Source organism: Lithobates pipiens, unplaced genomic scaffold, assembly GCF_037356315.1.
Source record: "Lithobates pipiens isolate NorthernLeopardFrog02 unplaced genomic scaffold, aLitPip1_a1.2 Scaffold_8, whole genome shotgun sequence".
Taxonomy (NCBI): Eukaryota; Metazoa; Chordata; class Amphibia; order Anura; family Ranidae; genus Lithobates; species Lithobates pipiens.
Window position 1 is genome coordinate 279210764 of NW_027507903.1, and position 15327 is coordinate 279226090.

The following is a 15327-nucleotide window of genomic DNA, read 5'->3' on the forward strand; positions in this document are numbered from 1 at the left end:
GGCATCTCCTGCACTGTGCAGGGCTGAGCTGTCAAACTGGCAGCTCAGCTCCGTAGATTACACTAGAAGGTCATAATTCTCCCTGTGTAACCAGCGGCACTCCACGCCACTGTCATTTTGACAATTGCCCGCTGTGTTTTAAGATCGCACAGAGCACATCACCCAGCTGCCATGGAGCTCTGATGATTACACAGTGAGCATTCTCCCTGTGTAATCTGCAAGACTGAGCTACCAGTTTCACAGCTATGGTCCTGCTCTGCATTTATTTATGAATACTACTATTGTATTATTCAATCATGAATTACAGTTGTGTTTAAAAGAACCACTTTTTATGTTTTAGCCTTTTATTAATGCCTAGTAAACCCTAATTCGTTTATCAACTTCATTTCATTTTCCCATCGTTTTTTTCTGCCCATGATTTCCCCAAGAAAAAGAGTCCAATCACATTTTTAAATTGATCGGTTGCAATTGCCGACACCCGGCTATTGAAGAAAAAAAAAAAGTTAAAAAAAAACATTGTGGACTCCCCCTCCCCCAGGCAATACCAGGCCCTTATCTGAGCACGCAGCCTGGCAGGTTGGGGGGGCCCTCCTGAGCCATATTAAGCCACATGCCCTCATCATAGGGGGGTGCTTTTGAGCAGGGCCCTCCATCCCAAAGCACCTTGCCCCATGTTGATGGGGACAAGGGTCTCTTCCCCACAACCCTGGGCTGTGGTTGTGGGGGTCTGCAGGCAAGGGGGCTTATTGGACTCTAGAAGCCCCCTTTGACGAGGGGGCCCCCCAGATCCTGCCCCCCCCATGTGAAAAAAATGTATTAAAACACAGATTGTATTTTGACAATTCCTTTATTTAAAAAAAAAATAATAAAAAAAAAAAATAGTGTCCTCCGATACAAATCTACTGTCAATCACACCGCCTGGCGCTCCTGAAAAAGAACAAAAAAAAGCACTCCGCCTTCTTTAACGCCCGACCACCAAATGCCTCCTTTTCTGTTCTTATATAGGTAAGGGCGGGGCCACCTGCAAACGTCAACTGGGGGGGGGGCCCTGTGACCCCACAAACTTGGCCCCACTCCTTTAACCAGCTTTTACTGCTCCCTGATTCGCCAAAGCTTTGCCCAATCAGGGCACAGGATGCAGTGCATTGCAGGGCGTTCGGCGGTGCGAACACCCTAAAAATGTGGGTGTTTCCCGAACGGGGCGAACAGCCAAGCTCCGGCTGAACCGTTCGCCCAACACTAGTGATCAGTTATGACACCAGCCATTTGATAGCTTGACAGTTTGGTTGAGAGCAGAGGCCTTGATGAGGGCCAATTCACACCAGTGTGTGTTAGCACAGCTTTAAAACGCAACTGAAGGAGATCTGAAAAATAAAAATTTCCAATGTGTCCTTTTCACACCATGACGTTGTGTTGCGCTAAAATGCAAAATGTATGTTAACAAATGTCAGTGTGCATTAAAAGTCGACTAAAATAGATAGAGAAATACATACATTTTAGCGCAAATCCATGTTTTGTGAAAGTTAAATCAATGGGTTTAGTTCCACTTTAAATTTGTGTTTGTTCTTTTGTAGCACCAAATTTTAAAAAAGTGTTTGTACCAAAAAACATGATTTCAGTGCCTTTTTTTATAAAAGGGGCAAATTACAGAAAAAAGTCTGCATTTAACAACATGCACACTGGGCCTAATAAAACGTCTGTTCTCTTGGGAGTAAATAAAACGCTCATATAGAGCATTTTTTTGTACAAAGTTCAGATGAGTTTTATGTTATTTCTGCCAGTGAGCTCCAATCAGAAACACAAATCCAAAAGGGTTTTTTTTTTCTGCCTCTAAACTTTGAGCTCAAAATATCTCTGTAATCATCCTAATGTGTATGGACACATAGGAGAACATTGAGCTGCTTCTACAGCCAGGACATAAAACTCCTGTAGAAGCAACGTTTTTTAAGTCGGTATGCATGGAGCCTTAATTTTTGACCGTAAAATTTGTAGTCAAAATTTTTGTTTATTCCTTATAATTTTTATTCTTCCATTCCCTTCTCTTGGCTTTCTTTTCTGTTTTAAGTTTGTGTTACATTCTGTAGTGTTGAATTAGAGAGCTCAGAGAAGGGGGGTGATCTCCAGCCTTCTCACCTTGGGTACCAGACAACCCATCACCGATTGTTAGTAAAAAGGGAGAAACAGGCTACAGGGTGGTTATTCTGAAATTCTACACTATACTAATAGATGATAACTCTCGGCAAACAATCATAATTGACCTTAAGTCATCTTGATTCTTTAAAGTGAAATCTGGTCACTGCAGTGCCTTTAACTGTGAATGACTTCATATTTTATAGTATATGATCTAATGTGCCATCTGCTGTCATGTATTATAATAATATTGGGATTCATTGAGAAGTCCGCTATAAGCTTTGTGCATAATTTCTTGCAAGGTTGCAAGACTTACTGATGGACATACTGTAGGCTGTGGCCACAGATTATCAGACATTGCAGGCACAGACTTACTGATGGTGATAGACTGGATGGCTGTTACCCCCTGAATAAGTTGCACAGGATTGTCTTTCTAGATTTATACCAAACAAAACTGCCCACCTTATTCAGACATTTATTTAGTACTTGTATTGCGTTATCAATTTATGCAGCAATTTACACATATAATATACATTCATCAGTTCCTAACTCACATTCATACATATACATACTAGGGCCAATTTGGACAGGAGCCAATAAACCTACTCGCATGCCTTTGGAGTGTGGGAGGAAACCCATGCAGGCACAGGGAGAACATGCAAATTCCAGGCAGGTAGTGCCAGGGTTTGGTTGGAATCCCTAGTGCTGCTAGGTGGAAGTGCTAACCACTTAGCCACTGTGCTGACATGATCAGTTGACTGTGCCTGGGAATCTGTAGCACATACTGAGAGAGTCTAAGTTTACACTCTCTACAATGTATGAAGATCATTTTATGCTACAGCAACTTTAATGTGTGAATAAATACATTTCCAACAATTGATATGAAAAAAGTCCAATATAAAAATCGATATAAAAAATAGTCAATATAAAAAGAGTGTTAATAAAGTGCTCCTTCACAGAATATAGTAGTTTATTATGTGATCCGTGCCACCACTTCCATCACTGGGTGCAATGCCTGCTCATCTTAGGAGGCGACCCCCTCTTAATCATATGTATCAATTGTTGAAGTTTTATTTATTCACATTTCACTTTATGTACACTACATACAACAAGCAGACCATTGCTCAAGAATTATATATCCTTTTAATGCTTAAGATCATTTTGAATGGTGCAGCTGTTCTGTGTTTTTCTGATTAGTATTCACCCATACACCTAGCAGCACTTCAGTATCTTACCACACAACTTTATCGTGTGCCTATGTTTGTTTTCCACAGATTTGTTTCTCAATCAGTTTTGGAAAAGAAATTGCTGCTGCAGAAAAGGTAAGATTGTTTTGTTTTTTTTAACTACATGGATTTAGATTAGCTTTAGGATTAAGATAGGAACAATACTATAAAGTGGTTCTAAAGTCTAAAGCCGGCTACACACTAACCGTTTTAGTGCCGGTTCACACTGGTGTGATGCGAGAACCCTGCGAATCCAGTGCAGGTTCCCGCTTCACACCTGAATCGCACAGTGGTTCACACTGACATCTGCGAACCACTGCCGGGTGTCGGTGTAAACGACACCCCCAGATTGGTCAGCAGATCGCAGTGCGAACTGTGAAATGTGGCAGGAATCGGATCGCATAAGTGTGAACACCCATGCAATCCAATTCCAGTGTGGACCAAAAAAGGGTCCTGCACCATTTTGGTGCGAATGTGATGTGATTTCAGCCATACAGTTTGTATGACTGAAGTCGCATCGCATGTGAGCTGAACAGCAATCCGGTGTGAATCAAATACGATGTCTGGAATTGCACTAATGTGAACCAGGCCTTAGTGTGTTATAGCTGGGTTGCATGGGAAAAAAGACTGCTCGTAGCCGCTGTACTAACTAGTCGACATTATTACTGCAATCTTCCCCGCTGAGCTGTTGTGTTCTGACAGGGGACGCACCCCCCAAAACACTCCGATCAGCGCTTTCCGCCATTGGCTGAGAGCGCTGATCGGGAGTTGGTTGGCTGCTGGTTTTCCAGTATGCTTAACCGGAAGTACACATGGGCCGTTTTTTTTGTTTTTTATTTACATTTTTTTTAACTGGCAAATGAGTCCCAGCATTTGGCCTGTGTATACCTGGCCTAACTTTTTTTTTTACCTTAATGTATTAGTGTAAAAAAACCCTTCCACTATCTGTTCCCCCATCCCTAACTCTTACTTACCTGACTCCTCTATCCATCCAGTGCTGTATCCATCTGCAGGTTTTCTCTCCCTTTCTTTGTTGTCTCACAGGCTTTGCTGCTCCCGCTGCTGTCAGTCAAATCCAGTGAGCAGATAGTGGGGGTGGGGCCAAGCCGCACCGTGTACTTAGCCCGGCTTCCCCACAGGGGGATACCCTCACTGCAACAAGTATGTAGCAGGTGATGCTAGGTCACCTGATGTGAATACAGGTTCTAGGAAAGTAATTGAGTCTACTTAAGCCAGGGGGATGAGAGTGACAGACGGGAATGAGCTAGGTCATATTTTCATAATTTTTCTCTGGGATAGAAAGCAGTATTTAATACTTCATAAAGTTTCATTACCAAAACTTGTCCTCTGCAAAAACGTGATTAAAAGGTAGCCACACTTGGCATGACCTTGTCACATCGTAGGAATGGATTGAACACATTTGTGAAACCATTTTTGCATGGTGAAGACAAGGAACTGACTTAGTCTAATTAACCAATAAGCCTTTATAAAATGGCAAGTAAATGGAAGATTTGGCAAGCCTTGGGCACACGATTGCATCAGGAGACTTTAAGTGGTATTAAACAACAAAACAAATAAAAATTATATTTTGCATTTTACCAAACTTTAACTGTGGCTGCTGCATTATGATCATTTTTAAAAATGTTTTCCCCTTATTTTCAACTGGTGAATCTGGTCTGTAACGTGCTTTCTGTCGTAGTGTGTATTGACTCCACAGCAGAAGCAATGGTGACACCTTTAGAGAGCAGCATTGTTAGACTGGGGAGAGGGTAGTGGTAGATGATCTAGCAGATCTGGATGGACTTGACTAACAAATGAAAGCTGAACTTTAGCTAACACTTTTTAAACAGTTACAGAGACAGTTCAACCTTAATCGTACATTACAGGACACAGGCAACTGATTCATACATAATGGGATATAGGCTCGTACCCCCCGGGTGATTGGACAATGGCAAACTTTTGAGGACATGCTCCCTTATAACCCTATCCCGCTTTGTAAATCAGTTTTTTTTTGCTAGTGGCTGGAGATGATAGACCTCCTCTGATTCTTCAGTCAACACCTCACTGTCTTCTACCTACTCTTTACAAAGAAGCAGTGTATCTAGCTTAGTATAACCATGGTAAAACCTTGGGAGCCATATTCAAATCCCACGCTGTGGGGACAGCCTGTAATCCTGCTTTGGGCACTGGATTCTGCTCCCCTTGGCACTTAGTGCAATGTATTAAGTTAGCCGCAGAGTGCTATACATGTTCAGGGTCGTGCTTTTTTGTAATGGAACACAGTCCCTGGAGACCCCTCTGGGGTATGCTGACCATGACAGGTGAAGCCCGGACTTTATATACAGTCCAGCGTCATGCACAGGTAAGACAGGGTCACCCTGTGTCTCTGACTTGTCACTGTGTAAAATAAGGGAATGTATTCACTTTGCAGTATAAACTTTTCAAACTTGGCAGTAAAATTCAACCACTCGGAGCTCAGTCTCACGGAGATGACTAGGTGTTACAACACACTACTAGTTGCACACTTTAATGCCACTTCCACCTGGAGACCTTATAAAGTACACAGGCGCTTCCTTGTAAGCTTTGGGCACAAGGATTTTGTTGCAGGACTGTCTACACATAGGATAAGCATGTCTGCTAGGAGTATGCTGTAACCAATCTTCCAAACTACTCTGAGTAGCCCACAGGGAATACCCTCACTTGTAGGTATGTTTGAGACCAGGCTAAAGGGAACCAATTCTAAACGGCAGGCTAACATTCACTCACCAAAGGTCCGCTCAACCTCAGATGATGCAACCCTTGCACCAGAGCTGGAACTGGCTTTATGCTAATCAGCGTATTATTTTAGCTCACACAACAAGAAGCCTACTTAAAAGCAGCACAATTCTCTGCATCCGTGTCACAATTTCCAGGACAAATTGCTGCCTTTTATTCAGCCATCTTTGCCCAGAGTCCAAAAACTCTTCTACTCAAGTTTGTCAACAGTCAGATCCTGATGTCAGTCCTAGAGGATGCTGAATTAGAGGGGAATGAAGAGGATGTTGAGGCAGTGCTGAATTAGAGGGGAATGAAGAGGATGTTGAGGCCCCCCCCCCCCCCCCCACACACACACACTGTCAATACATTGAAGGGGAGCTTCATGCAACATGCTTGCTAATGTTTAAAAACAAATGTCTTCTGTCCATAAAAGCCTTGGTGTTGTGTAGGTTGGCTCAACTCTCTCTTGCCATGCCCCTTTATGCACAAAGAAACCTACTAAAACTTACAAACCAGTTCCCTTTTCATAAAGAGATAGAATGGGCACTCTATGGTGGAGTCAATTCTGAAAGTATTCTCACCCCCTCAAAAATCTTTGCTGAACCTTACCCAGTGGTAGTGAGCTAATACTGAGGTTGACCCTGCTGTCTCTGTCCCAAACAAATCTTAGTTTAGTTATTGAAGATGTTCCGTCTTTTAAAGATTCTGCTGGTAGAAAATTTGAGATGCTCTTAAAGAGGAAATAAACCCTGATGAGTTTACTTCCTCTTTGATTCCCTGCAAAGGTAAAGCATAATGGACTACTATGCATCGCATAGTAGCCCATTATGTGTCACTTACCTGACACAGGAGCCAGCGATGCCACCACTGTCCCCTGTAGTCCGGAGCATCCATCTTCTTGGTGGGTCTTGCTGCTCCGCCGCTGTCATTCGACAAAGCCACGATGACGTCACTCCCGTGCATGCGCACGGGAGCCGCCACTCGCGGCATATCGCCCTTGACAGCGGCGCACTCGGTGCGCCTGCATGCGCCGTAGACAGCAGTGCCTGTGTTTTGGCAAATATCTCCTAAACCGTGTAGGTTTAGGAGATATTTCTTGGACCTACAGGTAAGCCTTAATCTAGGCTTACCTGTAGGTCAAAGTGGTTTGTAAGGGGTTCTCTCTAACCTGGCAGACCCAGCCCTGCAACCAGCTGTTGTTGTCACTATTTCTGTATCTCAAACTGCAGTTAACTGGAATAGGACTATGACTAACCAACATGACCTTGTGCTGTTGCAATTACAACTGCCTTTTACTCTTGTTTTCTGTGTAGATTGCCTGGAACACATCATGAGACAAATATTGATAATGCACTATGGCTACATGCTAGGACAGCAGAAGCTGTCTGTAAGATGGGCCTTACAAGTATTCCCTTTCAAGGAAGATATGCATTTAGTGAGAAATGTGACCAGTTTATCAAACAGGTCACAGGTAGGAATGGTGGGACATCTGTTAGTTTGCATCTCTCTGGATCACAGATGTCCCATACCTGTAGGTGGTTTAAAAAAAAAACCAAAGTATAAGCTAGAGTTGAAGATTCTATCCCCTCACCGCTTGATTTCTTTCAAATCAACCTAAAATTTTCCAAGGACAGTCAGATTTTCAAAGGCCCTGAACCACTTCTTGTCCCCCAGGGAGTCATTGTACCAGTACCAAGACTGGTTCAAAAGATTCTACTCAAACCTGTTCATGATACCAAATCTCAACAGAGGTATCTGTGCTATACTGGACCTAAAATTCCTTTACAAATTTTCACATTCCCAAACTTTATATGGAATCTGCCAAGTCAGCAATTGCCTCTCAGAGACAAGAGGAACACATAGCATCCTTGGACCTTCAAGATGACCATTTTCCTGTACCCATTCATCTATCTCTTCAGCAATTTCTACACTTTGCAGTGGCAAATGACTGCTTCCAGTATATTGCTTTGCCCTCTGCTGCCGGGTGATCACAAAGATCTTAGCATCCTTGCATACTCAGAACTCGGCCTCAGTGGTTTCAATCCAGGTGTTTGCATGATCCCTTGTAGCTGGTTGTTGCAAAATAAAAACGTTTAAAGGGCCGTTTAAGCTAGTGTGCTGCTCCCATTCTTTTAGCACTTTATTAATTTGTGCCAAGGGCCCAGCAAGACACCAGTTTCTGGTGAGCAGGCTCCCACATAACATATCGGTAAGGTTCAGTGCTCCTACAACGAAAAAAAGATTCTCATACCCCAGGGCAGTCAGATGACAGGCTATCTAGGTGACCTTCTCCTCCTCTGTGACTCTCGGCAAATATCGAAAGACAGTTCAGCTGCTTCAAACCTTCAGTTAAGTAATCAGATTCAATCTGCTCCCCAGTCTTACATCCCAGGCAAAGGCCTGTTCTCCGGAGAGAAAAAAAAAGTTCTGGGTCTAAAGGTGGGTCTTCTTCAAGGCAGTACCTTTCACCCAAATCCTTTCAAGAACTCTCCAACTAAACATTCTGTCAGCATAGAAAACAGGCTTTTTCCATGGATTTACCCATCTTTCTATTTTCCCGAACAATTCCCTCCACTGAGCATTCTGCCTCGCCTTCTCCACCAAAGAGGAAGATGGAGATTCTTCTGGCACAGAACTGGTCCAAAAGAATCTGGTACACAATCATACCCCAACTTTTTGCAGAAGACCCCTGGCCTCTCCCCTTCAGGCCACATCTGCTGTTTCAAGGCCCTCTATTCCACCCTGCTTCAGTCTGTGGCTTTACCGGCATGGCTTTTGAAACCCAGGTCTTGAGGGATAACGGGGGTCTCAGAGTCTGTGATTCATACCTTTCTGAAATTAGAAAAGCCATTTCCAGGTAGATGTATTATCATACCTGGAATTCTTACTTCACCTGGTGTGACGGCAGTCAGTTCATTCCTCTGTGCCTCACATTCTGGCCTTCCTACAAACATGACCAGAATATAGCTCTTGCAGTAACCACCTTTTGAACCCATTATGGATATCCCCCCCCCCCCCTTCAAGATTCTTGCCAGCAAAATAGCCTTTCTGGTTGCCACCAACTCTGTCGGGTTTGTGAATCTGAACTGGTGGTCCTTTTCTGTAAAGATACCTTCCTCATACCTCACAATGACAAGGTTGTATTATGCTCTAGAGCATGAGTGCCTAACCTGTGGCCCTCCAGCTGTTGCAAAACTACAAGTCACATCATGCCTCTGTCCTCTGGGAGTCCTGCAGGTAACGGTCAGCCTTGCAATGCCTCATGGGACTTGTAGTTCCACAACAGCTGGAGGGCCACAGGTTGGGCACCCATGCTCTAGAGCAGGGATCTCAAACTGGCGGCCCTCCAGATGTTGCAAAACTACAAATCCCATCATGCCTCTGCCTGTGGGAGCCATGCTTATAACTGTCAGCTTTGCAATGCCTCATGGGCCTTGTAGTTTTGCAACAGCTGGAGGGCCGACAGTTTGAGGCTGCTGCTCTAGAGTCTAGACCAGGGGTCTCAAACTGGCAGACCTCCAGCTGTTGCAGAACTAAAAGTCCCATGAGGCATTCCACAACAGCTGGAGGGCCACCAGTTTGAGACCCCTCGTCTAGACCATCCTCTCTTCTGAAGATGGCTTTAATGTTCCATCTCAATGAGGACATTGTCCTGCCATCTTTGTGCACTGAATGTAGTTAGAACCATTAGACTAGTGTAGATAAAAAACACTTTTTCCATTAGACAAACAGATTCCCTGTTTGTTCTTTCCTCAGTACCTCACACCCCTGCTTCAAAATCCCCCATTGCACAATGGATAAGGAATTTGAATACAACAGCTTATGCTCAACAACAAAAACACCCTCTTGTGTTATTATGCACCCACTACAGAAGTTCTGTTGGAGCATCCTGGACCTTTTTTTTTTTTTTTTTTTTTTTTTTTAGGCATCAAGCCTCTTTCGCACAACTCTGTATGGCTGCCAAATGGTCTCCTGCTCATACCTTTTCAAAATGTTTTACCAGGTGGATGTCATATACACTGCAGATGCAACTTTTGGCCACAAGGTTCTTGCAACCACACTCTAAACTGTATCCCTGTTGTTGTTTGAGTCTTTTGGCACAGTTACATTTGTATAGTGGTTGCCCATCCTTGTATTGATTACTTGGGGACATCCCATGGTGTATGAAGAAGCTGCCTGTGTCCTGTAGTTTATGATTAAGATCAGAGGGATTTTGCCTGTAAATTCCACATGTTATAGTACAGGACAATGAAACCCATGTACAAACCGTGTGACTGGATTGGAGATCATAAAATGCCAAAAGCATTTGGTTTTGTGTGGCTGACAGATTTGGAAACAGCCTGTCCATGTGGTATAAGCAAAGCTCCATTCTACTTCTGATTATGGAATATGCATATACTATAACAGTGTGACTATTGGACTACAGCTCACAATAGCTAAAGCTCTGTGCATTTTACAGTTTTGCATAAGTGTACAAACATACATCCACAGGAAGGAGCTTACTATAATTGTGTTATGGATCAAATTCCTGTTTTCAGTTTGTATAAGCTGTGATTTAACAGAATTTTCTTGGTAGGACCCAGAAGCATTGGCACAACTTATGTCGTCAGTTCCCCTTTCGAATGATGGCAAGTTTGTTCTTCTGAATGTCCAGTCAGAAGACAGTGAGGAAATTCAACCATGTGAAGAAGGATTGGAATCTGAAGCTTAAACAGCATATCTGAAATCCTTCTATACATTCTCAAGGCTGCTTTGATGGTAAAATGTCTAGATTCCACAATGTTGAAACACTTTTTTTTTTTTTCTGCTGATAGTAATTTCCAATTGTCAACATAAGAGTGGTGACAAAGTCTGTATTGTAAATCTGGAGGGGCCAGAAGACCAATTGAATTAGACTAATAATGTAAGTCACACAAAATGATCCCAGCAAGACTAGCCTTATCAATAGTTAATACCATAATCATTTTATGCTCAGATATCATGTTTGTGGTTTAATCTGAGTATTGCTCCTCACAGGGTGAATGGTGCTCAGCTGGTACTGCACAGTCTTCCCAAAGCCTCAAGTTATCAGCACTGTACACATTTTATTCAGAGGTAGACTAACTAGAAGGCTGTTATGCATGAAAAGATCCCAGGAGTTAATGGATTATTTTATCTGTTGTGTGCGAGTTCCATGGCATGAAATGTAGATTTGCACACAATAGGTGTGATATGCCTGCAATTCATAATCTCCTGTTTTGGTCTTTTCATGTGTATAGGAGGTAGCCCTTGTGAGCTCCTAGTATTTGTTTATCTATATATATACACAATACGAAGTGCTGTCCACCATGAATATTTGTGTACTTGATGGCCCTGCTTTCTTATAGCCCAATAAACCTTAAGTGCAAATTTTGGATGTGCGCTTTTTTTTTAATAACCTTATCAATAATGAGGTTATGAATGTTTACATATAGAATATGAATAGGGTATAAATGGCAGTGACCTTTCCAGGAGCATAAGGTAGAGATTTTTTTTTCCCCCCTAATTGTTGTAGTCCCGTTTATCATTTTGAAGAGATGATGCAGCGCTTTTTTTTTCTTAAACTACTCCTTTCTGAAAAAATACCCAAAAATTAACACTTGTGCCCATTTCTCTTTGCATGCCAACTCTATGATCCTATAATATCTGCACTTATTACTTTGAGCCTAGGTTCACACTGACAGCAGGAATAAAATCGTGTGAGGTCAGTCCCGACTTTCAGGGGCGATTTCAGAGACCTTGGTGCAGGTTGCTGTAGATGTCTATGTAAATCGCACCCTAAAGTTGCCAAAAATAGTACATAAAAAAAAAAAAAACTTCTTTTGAGAATCGTTGTGGCGTCACACCAATTTGGACAGTGCCATTGCTGCAGATTTGGCACATCAAATTGCTCCAATGTCAGAGCTTTGAGTACTTTTGACAAGACAATTAAATAATACTGTAAAGCTAAAATGGATCCACCTACATGGTATCAAATGTTTTCCTTTAAAATGTACTGCAGATCTCCTCATTAATGGTTTAAACACTGATGCTAAAGCCAATGTGATTCCCCGAGGTCTGGTCATATAAAGTGTATACTGTGTTTATTTCAGCACCATACAATTTTATATATTTTCTTTGAAATATTAATCAATGTATCCAATTGTCTCTTTAGTCATTGGTGAAGGCCACACAATGCCTCATACAGGTTTTCATGTTTATTCACTCTGAGCACTCGTAAATGACCCCACTCCAGTGTTTACATTTTTTTCTGCCTGCAATTGGGCAGGCAACCTAATCCGAGTAACTAAGTGTACCATGAAACAATAACTATAGAGATGATTCATGTGTATGACTCTTAATAGCTTTACATAGGGGATCGTGCAAGGCCAGAGCTAAACGGGGGAGAAAACAAATGTCTCATTTTTGTATCTCTTTGCAGTTTCATTTGCTTAACAACATATACATCACAATATTGTAGCTTTGGAATGCTTGAATATTAAATAACAAAAAAACTGAGTTCTCCTTTTAAAAGCATCGCTCCTGACAACACACCAAAACAAAAGTGCATGTGGATAATATTTAGATGTAATCCTCAGTCATTATTCGTTCATTCTATGGGAAATGATATATAATATTAAGAAATGTATTTGTGTTTATTTTTGTATTAGCAAAACCACTTTGCCTTGGGGGAACAGTGATTGTTGGGTTTCTAGGGTTCTTTATAAGGGCCATCTTCATGTGACACTCTTGTTTGTTTTATATACGTTTATTATCAAATTCTAGATTGTTTGACCTAATTTCCTTAAAATGCAAATTTATAAGTGCAACAAAAGTATTGCAGCCAGTCTGAACTCATCTTGTCCTGATCTGACTTCAGCGGGATGAATTCTGAGTGGTTTCTATGGGATACTGCTCTTTAGAATTTACACTCTTTATTGAATACAGGGTTAAATCTGCTTTATCAAAGGAAGTACTCTTGGTTCTAAAATATGCTGTGATTTGTATCTAATCATTCCTAACGTAGAGCTAAAAGGCAAAACGTTATCTCCCCCAATTTTAGATAGCATAAGGGAGGGTTATAAGCCTGTCAGTTTTTTTTTTTTTTTTTTTTTGCCATAGGTCCCATTGGGGAGATTTCCATTTGACCCAAAGTCAAAACCGGAATTGAGAAATGCCTCCAACGTGAGGGACTCTCTGGTTGTCACCAAGACTAGTCACCCCATTGGAAGATTCTCTCCACTTTTGTTCTGGTGACAACCCAAAAAACTGGATTTTCTTTTACTTTCGCAGTAGAGGATGGAGAATAACTCAATATTTACAAGTTGATTTTTATGTAAATTCAGCCACCCTTATCTCTGGATCTGCTTGTTTTCACTTAAAGGAGAAAGCTATTTTGGCTGTACTTCTTCTCCTGTAGGTCACAGGAGTGCAGTTCATTCTGCACTCCTGTGACCTGTTTTCATCCAACAGCGGGCTAAACTTCACTGTTGGCTGACGTCACCCAGATGCCTGCAACATGGCTGAGCCACCTGCTCCCAACCCCTCCACAACCCAGCACCCCAGTGAGCACTGAAGGGGTAGAGCAGGGACCTGGAGACTGACAGTCACATTTCTCTGCTCAGAGCAGAGGGGGAGAACTAAGCAATTGGCAGCATTAGATTGCTCAGTGCATACCTGGTGGGGGACATCCACCTAGGCAAGTCCATACTTCTCTTGCTAAGTCAACCACCTCCTTTTGAATTTTCTTTCATATGCTCAGTTGCTTAGAATTGTCAGGTTCATGTTAAACAGTTATTTGCCCAAAATGGATGTGTTAGATATGGAGTGGGGAATGGTTAGAACTTCTTTCCTGCCCATATACCCAGCCAGAATGACTTCTGGTCACTAGACAGAAATTAAATAGTGTCCAGAGAATATATATATATATATATATATATATATATATATACATACATTTTGGTAGAGTATGGATGGTTTAGACCCCCATCAGGTTTTACTGCCTTCCAGCTTCAGGGGAGAGTTTCGGGGGTCATGCCCCCTTATCAGCTGTCAAACCATTTGTTCCTAGGACAAGCTGTATTACATTCCAGCTGGAGCAGATTTGTGTTGCTTGATGTTTTAACTTGCATGTGCGTATCCATTTCGCTGTGGATCAAATAAAATGTGGCTATGTTAATGCACAAGGTGGTCGCACGGTCCTGTGTTTTTTGCAGTTGGTTCTAAGGATTTCCTGGTCGGAGGAGGGCTGCACACTTGATGGGCATTTTGGAAAGAATATCTCTGGGTTTAGCGCTAAAGTGTTTTTGGACTGCTGTCTGTGTTCCAATTGGGTAGATTGCCTCACACTGACTGTTTGGTCCAGTGATAACCCTGTAAATGGTTGTCACAGATAAGGGGAAGGCCAAGAGGAGACTGCAGCCAGAAATAAAAAAAAATCTGACCATTCTATCCCAAAAAAAAAAAAAAAGCCTGGGATTCACATTAGATGTACACTAAATTTCTCATACCAGGAATAGTAATGCTGCACTTATTGGGAATACAGCTGGCCATTTCTGCACTTTAATAATATGCATAGAAACTTATTTGTAGGTAACAATGACCAATAACTGTAAAATGTATTCTATTTTTATACCTTACTGGAGTTTTTCATAAACCTGCTAATCATTTAAGTGTCTGTCATGTTCAATCAATTTCTACTGTCTTAAATCCTGTGTCTATTGTAAAATGGAATTTAATAGTGTGGAAACAATGCAGAAGATGTATCCGTTATATGTACATAGTTCTAATAATCCAGCAACCCTTTAGGGATTGGTGAACATTATATTGTTGGAATCTAAGCCCACTGTCCTTTTTGCACTAATAAAATAAAGTTTTGATGGTCTTGCTTATTTTATTTACGAGTTTCATATTATGAATTATACAGCTCTACCTGATAAAGAAATGTGTGTATGAAAGCTAAACTCCACATGTGCTGATCATGGGGTGCTATTAATGCACAAAAAAGTAGTGAAAGCCACATTTGTTACCTTACAAAATTCATTTTACATTATAGAGGATCCTGCAGTTCCAGGGGAAGGATCAGCATGGCACCTTTCTCTCATTTAAGGCATGTGTTTACTATACGTGTTGGCACATAAAAGTACATCCTCTAAGAATCCAGGCTCTTAAGTGTTTATTTGGCTGGAGTGTATGCCTTTGTCATTGCTCAGGCCTC

At 41.8% G+C, this 15327-nt stretch overlaps 1 protein-coding gene across 2 annotated transcripts in view; it reads left to right on the top strand.

Moving 5' to 3' along the window:
• The window catches only part of APPL2 (adaptor protein, phosphotyrosine interacting with PH domain and leucine zipper 2), a 148422-nt gene extending 133416 nt beyond the window's left edge, over nucleotides 1–15006 (top strand). For both annotated transcript variants that reach the window (XM_077472096.1, XM_077472097.1), the window contains 2 exons: nucleotides 3405–3452; nucleotides 10690–15006. In XM_077472096.1, the coding sequence (XP_077328222.1) occupies nucleotides 3405–3452; nucleotides 10690–10824 (183 nt within the window). In that variant the 3' untranslated portion in view covers nucleotides 10825–15006. The remainder of the gene's footprint in view (nucleotides 1–3404; nucleotides 3453–10689) is intronic.
• Nucleotides 15007–15327: the final 321 nt, after the last annotated feature.